The 19,443-nt window shown below is 36.2% G+C and overlaps 1 protein-coding gene across 10 annotated transcripts in view; it reads left to right on the top strand.

Moving 5' to 3' along the window:
• Nucleotides 1-6,688: 6,688 nt before the first annotated feature.
• taok2b (TAO kinase 2b) overlaps nt 6,689-19,443 on the top strand; it is a 58,057-nt gene continuing 45,302 nt past the window's right edge. For all 10 annotated transcript variants that reach the window (XR_012387790.1, XR_012387788.1, XR_012387787.1 and 7 more), the window contains exons 1-3: nt 6,689-7,120; nt 18,542-18,682; nt 18,798-18,869. Coding sequence is in view for 6 of the 10 variants with exons in the window: in XM_009306405.5 (XP_009304680.2) it covers nt 18,551-18,682; nt 18,798-18,869 (204 nt within the window). In the remaining 4 variants the exon portion in view is untranslated. The remainder of the gene's footprint in view (nt 7,121-18,541; nt 18,683-18,797; nt 18,870-19,443) is intronic.

Raw genomic sequence — 19,443 nt, 5'->3', positions numbered from 1 at the left:
AACAGAATCAACAATCTTTCAGTTAATAAAGGATTTTTAGGTGTCTAATTAGTCAATCAATCAATCAATCAATCAATCAATCAATCAATCAATCAATTAACGAATAAACCAACCACCCAAGCAACCAAGCAGGCAGGCAACCAACCACCCACCCAATCTACCAACCAACTAACCACCCAACCACGCAACTAACCAGCCAACCAATCATCCCAACTACCCACCCAACCAATCAACCCAACCAACCACCCAAACAAACAAACAAACAAACAAACAAACAAACAAACAAACAAACAAACAACAAACCAACCTATTAACCAACCATCCAACCAACCACCCTACCATGCAACTAACCACCCAACCAATCATCCCAACCAACCACCCAACTAACCACGCAACCAATCAACCCAACCAACCACCCAACCAAACAAACAACAAACCAACCTACCAACCTAACAACCAACCAACCAACTAACCAACCTACCAACCAACCATCCATCCATCCATCCATCCAACCAACCAACCAACCAACCAACCAACCAACCAACCAACCAACCAACCAACCAACCACCCAACCACGCAGTTAACCACCCAACCAATCATCCCAAACACCCACCCAACCAACCAAACAAACAAACAAACAACAAACCAACCAACCTACCAACCAACCATCCATCCAACCAACCACCCTTACAAGCAACTAACTACCCAACCAATCATCCCAACCAACCACCCAACTAACCACGCAACCAATCAACCCACAACAACCAACCAAACAAACAAACAAACAACAAACCAACCTACCTACCTACCAACCAACCATCCATCCAACCAACCAACCAACCAACCAACCAACCAACCAACCAACCAACCAACTAACCACCCAACCACGCAGTTAACCACCCAACCAATCATCCCAAACACCCACCCAACCAACCAACCAAACAAACAAACAAACAAACAAACAAACAAACAAACAACAAACCAACCAACCTACCAACCAACCATCCATCCAACCAACCACCCTACCAAGCAACTAACTACCCAACCAATCATCCCAACCAACCACCCAACTAACCACGCAACCAATCAACCCACAACAACCAACCAAACAAACAAACAAACAACAAACCAACCTACCTACCTACCAACCAACCATCCATCCAACCAACCAACCAACCAACCAACCAACCAACCAACCAACCAACTAACCACCCAACTACGCAGTTAACCACCCAACCAATCATCCCAAACACCCACCCAACCAACCAAACAAACAAACAAACAAACAAACAAACAAACAAACAAACAAACAAAAAAAACAACAAACCAACCAACCTACCAACCAACCATCCATCCAACCAACCACCCTACCAAGCAACTAACTACCCAACCAATCATCCCAACCAACCACCCAACTAACCACGCAACCAATCAACCCAACCAACCACCCAACCAAACAAACAACAAACCAACCTACCAACCTAACAACCAACCATCCATCCAACCAACCAACCTACCAACCAACCATCCAACCAACCAACCAACCAACCAACCAACCAACCAACCAACCAACCAACCAACCAACCAACCAACCAACCAACCAACCAACTAACCACCCAACCACGCAGTTAACCACCCAACCAATCATCCCAACCACCCACCCAACCAATCATCCCAACCAACCAAACAAACAAAACAAACAAACAAACAAACAAACAAACAAACAAACAAACAAACAAACAAACAAACAAACAAACCAACCAACCAACCAACCAACCAACCAACCATCCATCCAACCAACCAACCAACCCCCAACCATGCAACTAACCACCCAACCAACCAACCAACTACACAAACAAACCAACCAAACAAACAATCAATCAATCAATCAATCAACCAACCACACAGCCAACAAACCAATCAATCAATCACACAACCAACAAACAAACAAACAAACAAACAAACAAACAAACAAACAAACAAACAAACAAACACCCAACCATTCAACCAATCAATCACTCGAAAATTGTACATGATACCAAACGAAAGCTTGCTTCTGAAAATAAAAGCAATCATAAATATATTATGTAATGTAAAATTGAAAATATGACTATGAAAATACACTGGGATTTCCAAACCAAAACAAGAATCCCTAAAGTCATTTTTACGATATTGTATAGCATAACTGCACATCATTCAATTGAATAGAACCATTCAATAAACTGCACATCATCCTATTCCAATAAAATCAATTTCCTAAAGCTATTATTTTGCATAATCTGTGTCTCGCACAGAAATGATGCGACTGAAAAATGTGTGCTACTTATTTTTATATAGCAATCACAATTTTATGACTGTCAAACTCGTCTTTTTTTTCTTGTAACTCTGCTTAGTGGTATTTAACTTGCGTCTTCCACATTAATATTACATCACATTCAATATTTCCGCCACAAGCGTGCGAATACGGGAATAGGGATTAAAGAAAGCACCCCTGCTGCTTCTACAAGGGCGTTAATTCGTGTCATGATGTGGTGGCATATGGTCAATCCTTTCTATGAACCCTTCACAGCAAATGTTTCCCTGAAAAGTCACTTTTCATCACATTTATCAACATATGCCGCTCATCCAGCGCTAATATCAGCCATAAAAGAACACCATAGAGTACAAATGTTATTAACCGTCTGTATTGCGCTCCATCGACCACACCGTCATTGTTTTTCCACAAATTGGTGACCTTTATCTCTTTACCTTGTGGCTGTTACATAAATCTGTGGTTTCATCCTACAAATCATCCTCAAATTTCGCAAATCTGTTTGCATAAGAGGTTTAAAATCTGAAGCTTCGGCCTTTGGCAACTTAATACTGGGTTTAATATTATTTATTTTCCTCAGTATGGTTTTTTCCTTCTTTTTCAGTGCCAGGAAAGCTTATGTAAGGCTAGAGGAGAGACAGGCGGAGGTTTGGGTGAACTGGTGAACCGGTGACCGGCTTCAAACAGAAACTGAGGAGATGAGCATATCAGGAGAACAAAATTAAGAAGAACAACCGGCAGGTCAGATTTCATAAGTGGATCTGAAACTAATGGGATGATCTGTGTGAAGGTCTGAATTTAATGGCATTTAAAATTAGACGGTGTTTAATGAATCATATAGATATGATAATAAAGCTGTGATAAATAGAATTATATGGTATTTTTTTATATTTATTATTTTTTTGAAAAGCATTTTATATATAATGTTATGACATGGATTAGGTTAAAGAAATTTGCATACCAATGGGAAAAACAAACAATGAACTGTGTTTCTTGTCATTTTTAACCTATTGCAGTCACTTAGACTTTTATTGTTATTATTATTATGGCTAATAATAATAATAATAATAATAATAATAATAATAATAATAATAATACAAGTCTGAGTAACTGCTACAGTTTTTTTGGTGTTATTTTTATTATTGTTCTTAATAATAATAATAATAATAATAATAATAATAATAATAATAATAATGATGATGATGATAATGATAATAATGGCCAAAATATATTGCAGTTGCTTAGACTTTTATTATTATTATTATTATTATTATTATTATTATTATCATCATCATCATTATTATTAATGCCCAGAAAATTGTATATTAAAGTTACTCAGATTTATTATTATTATTATTATTATTATTATTATTAATTTATTATTATTGTTATTATTATTATTATTATTATTAATGCCCAAAAAAATTATATTGAAGTTACTCAGAAATTATTATTATTATTATTATTATTAATGCCCAAAAAATGTATATTAAAGCTACTCATAAATTATTATTATTATTATTATTATTATTAGTAATGCCCAAAATAGGTATATTGAAGTTACTCATAAATTACTATTATTATTATTATTATTATTATTATTATTATTAATGCCCAACAATGTATATTGAAGTTGCTCACAAATGATTGCTATTATTAATAACAAAAGTAATAACATCAATATAATATTAAAAATGCCCAAAATATATTGCAGTTACTTAGACTTTTATTATTATTATTATTATTATTATTATTATTATTATTATTATTATTATCATCATCAGCAGCAGCAGCATTATTAATGCTCAAAAAAGCTGAACATTGAAGTTACCCAGATTTATTATTATTATTATTATTTAATTATTATTAAATAATTGACATTAACAACAATGTAAATTTAATAATGAGGTGAAAAAAACAAAACAAGAGAAACAAGAATGTCATTAATATACCACACATTGAAAAACTGAATGATGACTTATATGAATTATAGCTTTTCGAGCTGTTTTATCAGACTTTGATATCATTATTTTCAGTAGCTCTCTGACAGTCCATAAAAAATCATAACACTTTTAAAACATATGCTGGATAATTTGGCGGTTCATTCCCCTGTGGCGACTCCAGATTAATAAAGGGACTAAGCCGAAAAGAAAATGAATGAATGAACTCATGACATTAATTTGATTCATGTTCATGTTAGGCAACCAGGACTTTTTACAGAGTGTGAATGTGAGAGTGTTTTGGTGTTGGCCAGTACTGGGTTGCAGCTGGAAGGGCATTAGCTGCATAAAACATATGCTGGAATAGTTGGCAGTTTATTCCGCTGTGGTGACCCCCTGATAAATAAGGGACTAAGCCGAAAAAAATTAGTAAAGGAATGAGTATTTTAAAACAGACTTCATTTGAGCCAATGGAAAGGATATTTACACCGTCTGAATGGTTTATCCCCTATATAGTGCACGTTATGTGCTTTCAGCCGCAGCTTTAGCATCTATTAATAGTGTAAATATACAGATTCTAGAGAGCATTTCATTGGACAGAAGATCTGATGAGATTAAGCTGAAGTGCAGAGATGATCCATGTTCGTGGAAGCGAGAGACTGAAAGATTTGAGTGCATTTATCATTTCATCTATATGGGTCCTAAATATGCATTTTCTTTTATGAATGTTTCATTAAATCATTTCCTTTGGACCCCCTGTTGCCTTCAGAACTGCCTTAATCCTTCGTGGCATAGATTCAACAAGGCACTGGAAGTATTCCTCAGAGATTTTGCTCCATATTGACATGATAGCATCCTGTTCCACCACATCCCAAAGGTGCTCTATTGGATTCAGATATGTTGGCTGTGAAGGCCATTTGAGTAGTGAACTCATTGTCATGTTCCAAGAAACCAGTCTGAGATGATTCACGTTTTATTACATGGAGCGTTATCCTGCTGGAAGTAGCCATCAGAAGATGGAGACACTGTGGTCATTAAGGGATGGACATGGTCAGCAACAATACTCAGGTAGGCTGTGGCGTTGACACGATGCTCAATTGGTACTAATGGGCCCAAAGTGTGCCAAGAAAATATCCCCCACACCATTACACCACCACCACCACCAGCCTGAACCATTGATACAAGGCAGGATGGATCCATACTTTCATGTTGTTGACGCCAAATTCTGACCCGACCATCCGAATGTGGCAGCAGAAATGTAGACTCATCAGACCAGGCAACGTTTCTCCAATCTTCTATTGTTCAGTTTTGGTGAGTCTGTGTGAATTGTAGCCTCAGTTTCCTGTTCTTAGCTGACAGGAGTGGCACCCGGTGTGGTCTTCTGCTGCTGTAGCCCATCTGCCTCAAGGTTGGATGTGTTGTGTGTTCAGAGATGCTCTTCTGCAGACCTCGGTTGTAACGAGTGCCTATTTGAGTTACTGTTGCCTTTCTATCAACTTGAACCAGTCTGGCCATTCTCCTCTGACATCAACAAGGCATTTGCGCCCACAGAACTGCCGCTCTCTGGATATTTTTTTCTTTTTCAGACCATTCTCTGAAAACCCTAGAGATTGTGTGAGACAATCCCAGTAGATCAGCAGTTTCTGAAATACTCAGACCAGCCTGTTTAGCACCAACAACCATGCCATGTACAAAGTCATTTAAATCACCTTGCTTACCTATTCTGATGCTCGGTTTGAACTGCAGCAGATCGTCTTGACCATGTCTACATGCCTAAATGCATTGAGTTGCTGCCATGTGATTGGCTGGTTAGAAACTTGTGTTAACCAGCAGTTGGACAGGTGTACCTAATAAAGTGACCGGTGAGTGTAAGTCTTACAGATATATACTGTTGTTTCCAAGCCATTACTTTTTATATTATAATATTACAAAACTGGCATACATTTGAATCATCAATATTGAATCTTAACCTAACAAATTTATTTGCAGGATAAATATGATTCATAATTTTAAAGGGCACTTCTTTGCATTTAGAATTAACAGGATATGAAAGAAGTTTTGTTCCTACTGAAATACACATTTTCTTATGATAATAAGACAAAATATGAGATATAAGCTCTTTTAACAGGTCCTGGAAAACACTATTGTGTTAGACAATCTTTCAAAAACTAGCTTTCTATCTGTACAATTTACATTATCTTAAGATCAATTGTTTTGGGAGTCATCGTTGAATATGTCATTTGTTTCTTCACTAAGTTAACCATTTGCTAATGTATATTCTTAATAATTGTATCATACCTTTTAGGGGAACAACTTATTTGGTATTTTCTACAGAAAGCATCATAACTCAAGATATTTACTATAACATAAGGTCCACACTGTAATGAAAAACTAATTAAGATAATATTAGAAAACCCTTAATTTGCGCTTCATCCGCACTTCCGGTTTCCGGTCGGCACCCGCCCCGCTCCGCCATCATTAAGTCCTGAACAAAAAGCGAATGAGACAGGAAAAGAAAAACAGGGATGGACCCGTCGATGACAGAAAGAGGCGAACCGAGCGCACGACACCGACGGCATGACAAGAAAATGATGAAAACACGCGCGGCGGAGGCGGAATTTCGGACCGTGATTTAAAAGTGTTCGTTGTGCTTGACAGTCAGCTGATCCGAGTCCGTTAACGGTTAACGGCAGTATTATTCCTACGTTTCATCAGCACATTATCGGACCCAATACGTTAGAAATAGATGGATCGCTATCCGGATCGATCGCTTTTTGTGAAGTGAAACGGCGGAGAAGAGGCCAGATTTTCCTCTGCAGGCCAGGAGCTAGCTGACTCAAGCTAGCTACAGTGGATCCCATAAACCACGGTAGGACTGGCTCGTATAAATCATTTAATGCAGAGCTGGATGACATGCATGGCGTGAAATATCGCTGAACTGCCGTTTCTGTGCTTAAAACCATTATTTCAGCTGTTTTTGCAGAACATTTAATGTATTTTGGGTGTTTAATTTCAGATTATTGCACAACGCAAGCTGATACATTCTCCGAGCTGCATCGCTTTATCTTTTTTAATGCTCCATAATGTATTATTTATCCCTCTAATGCTTGCAATATGTACTATAATCATTTAATTCGTTCAAGTATCGGACAAAATCTGTAACTCTGAATGCGTGTTTTGTATTGTCATATTAAATATATAGCTCATAAACATTAATATAGCAAATATGGAGCGTATATTTGAGGAGAACGCATACATTTTGTCCTCACCAAAGCTCAAACTATTAACTTAAATTTCATGTAGTTTTTGTTTATAGGATATTCTAATATCTTGTAACGTTTATCATTGAATTTTTATATTACAGTACAGCAGACTCATAATATCTGATGGCATTCTGTGTCTTTCAGAAATGTATATTGAGGTAAAGTGGGTTTTATATTCGCACATTCATTCATTTAACTGCCTTTGTAATATATACCATGCTACTTTAAATATTCGGTCTGAAATGGCATGCAAGTATGACCTCAAAACAACATTAGCACTATTTATTTGACTGTGAACAATGTTGTACTTTAATAGTCATTGGCTGCTAATATGACTTCCCTGTTTAGCATGAACAAAGAATACTAGGCTGAAATTACATTATTAAGGAGAATGTCTGAATATCCGAATATAAAACCAACTTTACCTCATTTTTCCTTGCCGAGGCTCAAACTAAGAAATAAATTAAATTTGATGTAGTTTTTGTTTATAGGAAATTTTTATATCTCTAACGTCTATCATTGAATTTTTATCTAACAGTACAACAGACTCGTATTACAAAATACTTAATAATATCTGACGGCATTCTGTGTCTTTCAAAAATGCATTACTGTTAACAATTGTTTAAATGCATTCATTTAATGCTATACAGTGATCATGGAGAGAATAACTTTGTTTTATATGTTAATCAATGGATTTATGAATGTACCAAAAGGCTTGACTTGCTATAAAAAGGTAGCCATAAACCATCAATGCGACAACAGATAGTTTGTATAACTACAAGAGGTTTTCCTGCAACATTTTGATAATAATTTTTTTTGTACGATCATGTGTGTGATTTGTAAAGTTCATTTAAGAAAATAAAATGCTGTTATTTATAGGGATGTAACAAGTATAGATTTTGGTTGTACGATTATTATGCATTCGTTACTTTCAAAACACTACTAGTTTAGAAAATCGCATGAAAACTCCTTATTTATCAAAATATATAATTAATTATTTATTTTATGTTTAATTATTATTATTATTATTATTATTATGGGGTCACAGTAGGTAGTACTGTCGCCTCACAGCAAGAAGGTTGCTGGTTCGAGCCCTGGCTGGGTCAGTTTCTGTGTGGAGTTTGCATGTTCTCCTCGTGTTCGCGTGAGTTTCCTCCGAGTGCTCCGGTTTCCCCCACAAGTCCAAAGACATGTTTTATAGGTGAATTGGGTAAGCTAAATTGTCCGTAGTGTCTGTGTGAATGAGTGTGTATGGATGTTTCCCAGTCATGGGTTGCAGCTAGAAAGGCATTTGCTGCGTAAAACATACGTTGTGGTGACCCCTGAATAATTAAGGGGCTAAGCTGAAAAAAATTAGTAAAGGAAGGCACAATAATAATAAAAACAATCAGTAGTCCATTTCTCTTTTGACTTAAAAATAAGTGAAAAAGTTTTTTGCATTGTGCGCACAAGTAATAATTTTACACTGAAAATTAATAACAGAACATTGAATAAATAAATTAAAATAGAAAAAAAAAAAAATAGTATTTGTTTAATTTATTTTGTTTTTCTATTTAAAGAGAATGGTGTGTAGTCAAAGGCTAAGGCAGATTTGGTCAACTATATTATGAACTTATTTGGTATTTTCATTCAGATTTTTTTTCTCTTTGGATTAAAAATGTGAATATTCAATACAAAGTATGAAGCTGAACGGTCAGTTCTTGTCACGTGACTCGCAGGGTGCTCACGTCATTTTTTTCAACTAGGCGCGCCTGGAAAGCAGGAGCGCACCACTTGCACATCACTCCCAATATGTGCGCAGGAAAGGAAATAACGAACTTGCACGATTACGCAAACTTGTGATTACTGCTCTAAAATATGTTCTTTTTAAATGTCTGGGTAAAAAAAATCCACTTTGAACACAATATGTTTTAATTTGGGAAAAATGTAAGATATTTGCAGCAGTAAATAATAGCAGGCTAAATAATTCAAATCAATTATTGACTTCATTTGTTTCAAAAACACAGATTTCTTTGCAATTTAATATCTTTGAATATCTTTTCTGCTGGAGATACTATTGTCCTAAAAAAAACATAAAAAAAAACATTTAATAAAATCTTTCATATACCATACGAATAGCAGAAATGTTGGCCGTTTTAAAACCTTGACTTTTCCTAACTGTAGTATACCTTGTAAAGTTTTTCGTCCTATGTCTAAGTTGCAGCAGCTTTGTTCCGTGCAGAAATGTGGTGTTAGGAAGCCTTTACAATTAATTAATGCTGGGAAAATCACACGTGACCTGAGCTGCTGAATGTGCAGGCGCGCACCCTAATGATAGCACGCATCTACTTTAGTGAACAGAACCTGCATATGCTGTGAGTAAAAGGTAATAAAGGTTTAAACAATATTCAGTTTGTGGCACAGAGGGATCGTTTGAGAGCCGCGCGCGAAGTATGAACGGCACTTAGCAGTGAAAATGAAACCAAAAGCATGCACATCATTTAAATGATCATCGCATTTTATAGTTATGAATGCGACAAGCATTTGATATGTTTTTTCTTTCATAGCGAACACACAGTTGTGCATGAAAATAAATGTTTACAGTGTCAGTATAGCTACTCTAGCCTATAATGTTGATTTCAGTGAATTAAATGGTCTAATAATGTTGTCAATGACAGATTGCAAGCATAGGCCTATATCTCAAACATAATTCAACAACAGAATTATTATAAGTAGAATATAATTATTTATAGAAGTAGACCTACACATAATATTATTGTTGTTTTACCATATGTTTGAGAAAAAACAATAATAATTGCCGACTCATATTAAGCTTTATTTTACATCTACAGAATCGTAAGAAAATCGTGATCTTTATTTTAATCAAAAAAATAATAATAAATCGCGATTCTCATTTTAGCCAGAATCATGCAGCTCTATTATCAGGGTTCTTACGGGTGCTGGAAATCCTGGAAAATGCTTGATTTTTAATAGAGTGTTTTCAAGGTTGGTGCTTGGATTTTGGACAAAGTGCTTGAACCTGCTTGAATTTGCAGGGCTTGAAATTGTGACTGTTTTGGTTGCATATGCATACAATTTTGTCTATGTGACCTCAAAATATATTAGGGAGCATTTGTGCGAGTGCATAAATTGTTCTCGCGCGACCAGTTTACATTGCAAAATGTTCAGCGCATGCGCACATTTATGGAGCTAATAATAAGTCAAAACAATCTGATGTTGAATTGTGTTAAATTGAATTATTAACATTTGTAAGTTAATAATACTGATTATGTCCTAGAATGTTTTTAATTTGTATTTTTTAACTTGATTATTGAGGCTAAATTGTCCGTAGTGTATGAGTGTTTGTGTGGATGTTTCCCAGAGATGGGTTGTGGCTGGAAGGGCATCCACTGCGTCAAAACTTGCTTGATAAGTTGGCGGTTCATTCCACTGTGGCGACCCCGGATTAATAAAGGGACTAAGCTGACAAGAAAATGAATGAATGAACTTGATTACTGAACATCTGAAATTTAAGACAACTTAATTTTTTAAGTCAGATTTTTATAGACATATTTTTAAACCTGAAACGCCAATCCAATCACTGCAAAAAAATAGCAATGCACATGAAATACCATGAACGACTGATCATGAAAGTTTGGGACTACACCCAAACAAAATCTGACTGTAAGATCATTTTAAAAGCGTACTTCATCGAATAACTAAACGTTTTAAAAATTATTTTTAAAATAATTTTGGCTAAACTATCTCAATAAACCTATGCTCTAAAGTGCTCAACAATTTTTTGTTTTTTAAAATAGCACAATGGATTTAAATGTGAAAAAGTACATACAACATATGTAAACGTAATTAACCGTGGTTATTAGGTGCTGGAAAAGCATACAATTGCACCTTGAAAGTGCTTGAAAAGTGCTGTAATTTGAAGTTGGAAAAGGTGTAAGAACCCTGTATTATGCATTGAAGACTACAGAGAATTAAAATTAGTTTGATTATATATGACTTAAAGAAGAACGTCATACACATGCATTTAGAGTGAGTAATCTTGAGGTCATTTTCTTTTCTTTGTGAGCTAGTCCTTAAACAGTCAACCTTGAAATAATAATTTCTTTAATATTAAATTCCTCCAAGATTCAACACAATACTGTTCTGCATGCGAGAGTGATTGAACACACACTGTCACAGAGTACAAGAATCTCCCATTTCATCTGCTTTAGCTCTTTCCAGGTGATTCTTTATGCGTGTGTGCTAAATGCCTCATCTTAAGATGGAAATGACTCAGAGCGTCATGGAGAGGTGTGAATCGGAATCGTGAGTCAGGTGTCTGGTCTAGCGTCCTGCTTTCCAATGCTCTTATGTGATGCATAATTAAGCACAATTATTCTTATGCAATCAGCCCTGTTGTGGATGCTTCAGATCATCAGCCTATTTCAGCTTTTTCTTATATAATGCACTCTGTTGCATCGGCATCATTTAGTGGCGCTTGACTGTTTGTGTAGCCTTGAGTTTTCTGCATATATCAGACTGACGTTGAGATCACGCCATTATGATCAGATATGTACAACCCAATTTAATAAATCAGGAAAAAAACACAATACACTATCCCTCAAGATTTATACACTCATATTTACTAACGCCCCTGAGGGCGTTGTCTGAAGTTGGGGCTAAAGCGATTGCCATAGAAGCGTCACCCAATGATATTCAGTCAGCAATAGGCCACTGTCTATCTGGTGTATTTGCATACAGCGATCTGATTTGCTGACGCTTCCGTCAGTGCTTGAAAAGTTGAGCTAGTCCCAAATTCTGCAGCGAGCAACGCCTCTGAATCGGCGCTGACGGATCCACAATGCAGTTCGGCAACGCCTGACGTCACCCATTCAAAGTGAATGGGAAGTGTTGACGCTGACGCCCCGTGTGAATGGGGCGTAAAAGGGGAAGATAAACTTATTGATAACTACTTGTGTATATTTATTTTGAAGATAAAACACATTTTAATAGATTGTATAATGTTTAAATAATATGAGAATGTTTTTATTCAGGTAATATTTTTAGGGAAATGTTTAAAAAGCTATCTTATGTCAGAATTTTACTATGTTTAGATCTTATATGACTTTTAATCAGTGTTGAAGTCATTTGTATGTTTTTTGTACATTGCACAATGCATTTTCTGATATCTGTAGAGTGTGTATGTGAAGATTTAACTCAAAATACCTCACAAATAATGTTTTCTAACTCTTTTAGGCTTTGACTCAAGTTGTGTAATTTTGGTCACTGTCGCTTTAAATTTAATTAATTTAATTTTAATTTAAAAACAGGACTATTGTTATCTCTGTGAAAAAACTGAAAATGTCAAAAGACAACGTTACTACGATGTTCATTTGTGCATCTTAAAGATTCCCACAGCTTTTAGATATACTAACTGGATTGAAACACACCATTTACCCACATCACATAAATAGTTAACTATATGCGACAAACAAAACATGATTTCTTTTTAACAATAATTTTATTTATTATGACACTGTTTCTTTTCAATGGATTAAAGTGTAAAAAACAAGACTGTTTAAAAAAGATTTAAATAGAAAAGAAATACTTTTATGCTGTTCAGGAGCCACGTGCACCCACTGACAGGTAAAATCTGCTTCGCTCTTTCAAGTTCAAATCAAACTTGAATGCCAAAGCTTTTTAGATATGTAAATACAATCGCCTATGTAATATATTAACATCCATCAAATCAATAAAATAATCAGCAAATGTGAAATAAATGACAGAAAAGTTAATAAAAATAGACAGTCTCTCTAAAAATGATCATAATTGCAAGATTAAAACAAGCAGATTTTTTTTTTAAATAAGGCAGATCCAACTACTAATTGTGTACATACATTTTGCAGACAGTTTAGATGTCATTTCGTCCTCCCAGAGTAGGGTTGGGCTGATAGACGATTCTATCGCTGATAGACAACATGATGCTGAGTCGGCATCGCCGATCCTCCGCCCCGCCCCCGTCGCAAATCCGCTCGCGTAAAATACACACTTAGGCCCTGCTTATACTAATACATCTTAGTGTTAAAATGGCATTTTAGAACGAAAATTATCAATGTCCACACCGTGTTTTACTTGTTTTACTAACAACATTTCTATGAACAGCCCTCCATCCGCTGAAAACGCACATCATGTGACCACACACTCAGCCACACACACTGTAATGCGCTCGTCTGAGCTCCAGTGAGCAGTGTGCATCGGACAGTATGTCAAGGATGTACTGCTGGATTGCATCTCACTATAGTTAAACGTGATATTCAGGCATCCCAAGTCTCCCGGAAGTTCCGGATGCCTGCAAATGAGTGATAATCTCCCGTAAACTGTGCGGTTCCCTCCCGGTCTTTAAATAAGTCGTGTACCCTTCTCACCCCTCACCACCGGATCTCTCCTCGCTCTTCAGACACATCGCGCACACTCTGTCAAACACCACCTCCAACCACCCAAACCCCCGCCTATGATGACAATGCCATCGTCCATCATGATGTTTCACATTAAATGTCGTACGATGCCAAATTGGTCGACATCGCCCAAACCTATCCCAGAGTATATAGTAAAGTTTTTCTGAGTCGTTTTGATTATTGAATCCATTTACTTTTTCTCTCGATATTACGGCTGTGCGTGCGCTGTCAGCTGTGAAACCAAGTGGAAAGTAGTCTTTAATAAAAGAGTAATGCAAACACGCATATGAGCTTTAGAAACCGAAACCAAAAGTTTTTTAAGTCCCAAAACTGTGGGTCTAAAGAGGATGTGAAATTGTTTGTACGATTGTTGACTGGTCTCTCAGGCACAGAACGAAACTAGTAAACGAGAGAAGATTTTCCTCTACTTAATTGATCGCGGATGTTTGGTTATCTTGGGCGGATACAAAATTGTAAAAGGATGTCAATAATAGTAAAAAAAAGTATAAATAAATCAATAAATTACGTGGCGGCCCACCCAAGTGAAGTCTATGTGTGGGAAGCACTGCATAATGCCGCACAATCCCTAACACTGGCTGCGTCTGAAATCGCCTACTACTCAGTTGGTACTGCATTTGAATATGAATTTACTACACGACAGTTCGAAAAGTGCGTTCTTTACAGTATGAATGCGAGTAGCATGAATGGAACTGACATACTACATTCGCCATTTTGTCATGATCACGTTGCTTCACTCCCATTCATGAATTCTCTTGCAGTGCATCATGGGAAAGCGTAACGTGTATTAGATGCACACTTAGAATCTCGCCAGAAATTGTAGGTCATCCAGGTACTTCTCGTATACTGTTTTTCGAATACTGTGAATTCGACATTGTATCCGTCTTGTATATCATTTTTAGCATACGATATAGTATGAAAGTTTGCTATTTCAGAAGCAACCATTATCTTAGGTGATGTCTTCTCTGCCTCAGCAGAAAACACAGTGGGGTTTATGAATTTATATCTGTTGATCAGAATGAAGGTCAATAAACGGATTTACCATTAACTCAATTCCACTAGATCCCAAACTTTCCTAAGGGTTCCTATCTTTGTTGACTTTGATAATTTGCCCATGTTCTGGTCTGTATTTGGGAATGGCACTCTTAATGTGGATGAATATTTCTATTATTGGTTGCTTGGATAAATTTTTCATGATCTGTTGTAGAAATATAGGGCTTGGCCCGCTTTTTTCCACATTTCTGCCCATGTGAAGAGCGTGAGCTGTGCTTTAGATTCCTAAGTAGTTTGCTATATGCAAATTACATTATTTAAAGCTGATTTGTCCTGTTTGTTTTGTCTTAATTGTTATTTTTAGGTTTAAATTGAGCTGCCTGATATTTGAAAAAAACTGACATTAAGATTAATTTGTTTTCTGCGATTATATGTTGTGATATGAATGCCATTTTATTAGATTAATAGCACTATTTGGAAAGATTTAATAATAGTGCATTGATTGGAATGGTTTTGTAGAGCAGGTCATCTGCGTAAAAGGAAGTATAATAATTTAAAGCATAGATGAAAACAGTAGAGCAAAGATAAAAATGAAAACTGTATTTGGTTTCTGTGGAGTCTTGAAGGGATAGTTTATGCAAGAATGAAATTTCTGTCATTATTTACTCATGCTTTGGTTGTTCTAAACCTGCTTGACTTTCTTTTCCTGTTTAACATAAAAGAAAATAATTTAAAGAAAAGCAATAAGTAATTTTTTTTCCCACTGTGGAAGTCAATGAGTGCAGATTTTCGGCTTTCTTCAAATGATCGTCTTTAGTGTTCAACAGAATAAAGAAACTTAAAAGGTCTGTAATTGTTTGATGGAGAGTAAATAGTGAGTAAATGTTTATTTTTTAATTTAAATTGTATACTCTAAATGACTTTGCTGCTTGTTCAAACTACTTATTTTAATTTTTACTTTTTTTTTTTTTTACTTTTACTTTATGAACTAAAACAACACTATTCTAAAGTTTTTTTTAAGGGACTACTTAATTGTTTTATGTTCAATCCACTTAAATAAAAAAGGTAAAGTTAACTTAATTTGTGTTGAGGAAAACATAAAGGTATTGTTGAAACCCAGCATTTTTTATAGCAATTTTAGATTGTGAATTTTTTTAATGAAATAATATAACGCATCAGTCGTCACTGTATAAATAATTATATAAAATTCTTATTTGTTAAAGCTACAGGCTTGATCATTCTTGGGCCCGGATAATTTAAATTCACTTGAAATCTTAAACTGAATTTAAAAACACAGCCAAATACAGGTCTTTTAATTATGTGACTATTGCGTATTTTACATTATCGATGCTTTTATCGAAAGTTTTAAGCATTCAATCTAGGACTGCACAATATATCGATTCAGCATCAATAATGCAACGTGCAGCAAAAAAAACACAAAATTTTGGGCTATTTTTGCGCAGAATTTTGTTAAAAATCTGCTGATTTCCGCACAATGATTTTGGATGTATCTTAACTAAAACCTTAATATATGAATGAAATAAAAAATAATACCTTAACTTTTATTTAATGTTTACAGTGCAAATCCAATTAGATTCACTTTATTTGATAAACAAAGCAAATCTCTCTTATAAAATAACAGAAATTATTACTTTACAAACTGCATTGTAAATAAATCAAAGGAACACTTTCATATTAGTCAATAATATTAACGAATTAATTTAAAAACTGAATAATTTAAAATTTAAACAAGTAAATAAACAGAATTAATGACGGGCTAAAAATCTGCGAAATCTGCAGAATTCAGCACACGCAGATTCCGTGAGGGCCTAGTTATTGCATAGTATATCCATAATAGTGATGAAAGTTCGGATCATTTTACTGACTCGGATCTTTGAGTCTCGTTCATCGAGATGAACAAATCTTTTTTCGAGTCATTTCGTTCATTTAGTTCAATTTGCCAAAATATTATTAAAAGTTACGAATTGCTTCCAAACACATCTACAAATAGCCAAAAAGGTTGATCACACGACAAATAAGTCATCAATAGAATACTATAAGAAGGAGAAAATAATAATTCAATGTGTACCTGCTCTTTTGTCTATAAAGGTATTGATCTCCTTGCTTAGCTCACCTCTTCATGTCTTCAAATGTCAGTGATTCCTTCACGTTACACTGACAGTCGCATATAATTTTAACCAATGTACACAGTCTGAGTTGATAGGAGCCATGATAATTAGTTCACCTTTCAATTCAATTCTTTTTCCAGCTCTAAACGCATATGATTGGCCTGTGAGGAACGAATGACTCAGGCCCGATAGAGGACTCGAGAGATGAACGGTTCAATTCTTTTTCCGGCTCTAAACGCAAATGATTGGCTTCTGCCTTTCCGCGATGAACGACTCAAAAGACTTCAAATGAGCGATATCACCTGCACAAATGTGCGCACGCGCAGATGAACGAATCACTCCCTGAGGGAGGACTTGCAAGCTGCGTCCCAAATCACATACTTATGCACTATTCTATGCCATTTTGTAGTATAAATAGTGTTAGTAGTGTGCTCGATGCACTCATTCAGCTGCTAAAATGAAGTGTGTAATGATGGACACTTCACGCACTCAATGACCGCAGGTTTGCTTACGTAGCGGAAGGGGCGGAGCTATCGGACGCACATGTTGAATAACTTTATTTATTTTGGATGGTGAAAGCAAAATTCTCCTACGAGAGTGATTATAGCGCCTCCCGATGGTGAATGCGGCAATACTCACGGCAGGTATTATTTGATAATTCAGTCGTTTATTTCACTGATTTGGCAACCGTCAAACGTCATCAGGGAAACGGTTTGAATTTCCGCTTAGTAAAAAAACATTAGTGTGCCATTTGGGACGCCATTACATACATATACTATCCTGTTGAGTGTGTAAGTGCATAAGTACATAGTGCATAGTGTATAGTGTGCAATTTGGGACGCAGCTATAGTTCCCGAGTAATATTGAAGATTCGTTCCAAATGAACGAATCGTTCATGAACTAATCCATAATAGACTGAAAGTTTATAATTTGCATGTGTTTTAAAGAAGAGTTTTAAACATTTGCGCTCAAAAGTACATCTGTAACTTAAATAACAAACAATTTTACAAAATTATTAATAAAAGAGACTTTACAGTGTTATTTTACATTTCATAATTAGATTTCTCTACCTGAATACTGTTTAACTCTCCAGAAAGTCGGCGCCAGTGGTGTAGTGGTTAGTGCGTCGACACATGCACTCCGGTGCTCGTGGTGACCCGGGTTCGATTCCGCCTCGGGTTCTTTGCCAATCCTTCCCCTCTCTCTGCTCCCCATGCTTTCCTGTCAATTCTCTCTACTGTCCTATCAAAAATAAAGGTGAAAACCCGAAAAAATAATTATAACTCCAGAGAACCATAAGGCACTGTTTATTTGACCTTTTTTACTTTGCAGTATTGTATTATTTTTCCCTTACAAAATCAACCCAGTCAGTCTAAAATAAGGATTTAAATCAAGCTAATATTGTTGCCTCTGATGTTAACATGCAAACTTCGTCTTGTGTTTGCATGTGCAGGCGCTGGCCATGCCGTCGAGTGTGCGGGCTGGGAGTCTCAAGGACCCGGAGGTGGCGGAACTTTTTTACAAGGAGGATCCTGAGAAGCTCTTCACAGACCTGCGTGAGATCGGCCATGGCAGCTTCGGAGCCGTCTACTTTGTAAGTGGCCATTAGGCCATTCAGAGCCCATGCACAGCTCAGTGAACAGAGATGAAGTGACTATCTGTGCTTCAATGCTCACGTGTTCCTGCTTTTATTTGCACGTTTCTTATAGGCCCATGACATCCGCACCAATGAGGTGGTGGCCATCAAGAAGATGTCCTACAGTGGCAAGCAGTCTAATGAGGTGAGAACCGACAGTGTTCCTAAAGCATCTTAACACAACAAAGGCGACACAAACCAAACCTAAAGCACCGTGAATATTTGAAATTGTGTATTTTCATAAATTGTTTAACACTAGAACTACAGAGTTGGTCATTTTGACCTTTTTAAATTTATTTACTTTGTCATTTAATTACTTTGTTAAAATAAAACCCGCATATCTAGTATACCCTGACTATACCCTGATATTTCTTTCTAATAGTGCATTCACACCAGACATGGATGTAAATCACTTGTGCTTGATGCTTCATGTTAAGTCAATGCGAAGACGTGAATAGACATCTTGTGACGATATTTGTGTGAATGAGGCGTGTGAATGATGCGATTCGCATGAATGAAGTGATGCAAATCGAGCGGTTTGCAAGTTTGACGCGCTTAACGTGAATCGCTTGAGTTGGGAAAACATTGGGAGACGTTTGTGCCGCGTTAACCAACTCTTGTAGGTGCATGATTATGACGTTGCACCTGTTGTTTGTTTCCTGAGGGAAAATCCTCTTGCCGACACAGGACAACAGCTCATCAAACTTGGTTCAGCTCAG

This window comes from Danio rerio, chromosome 12, assembly GCF_049306965.1.
Source record: "Danio rerio strain Tuebingen ecotype United States chromosome 12, GRCz12tu, whole genome shotgun sequence".
Classification (NCBI taxonomy): domain Eukaryota; kingdom Metazoa; phylum Chordata; class Actinopteri; order Cypriniformes; family Danionidae; genus Danio; species Danio rerio.
The sequence above is the reverse complement of the archived record's forward strand: the minus strand, read 5'-3'. Positions and strand labels throughout refer to the sequence as shown.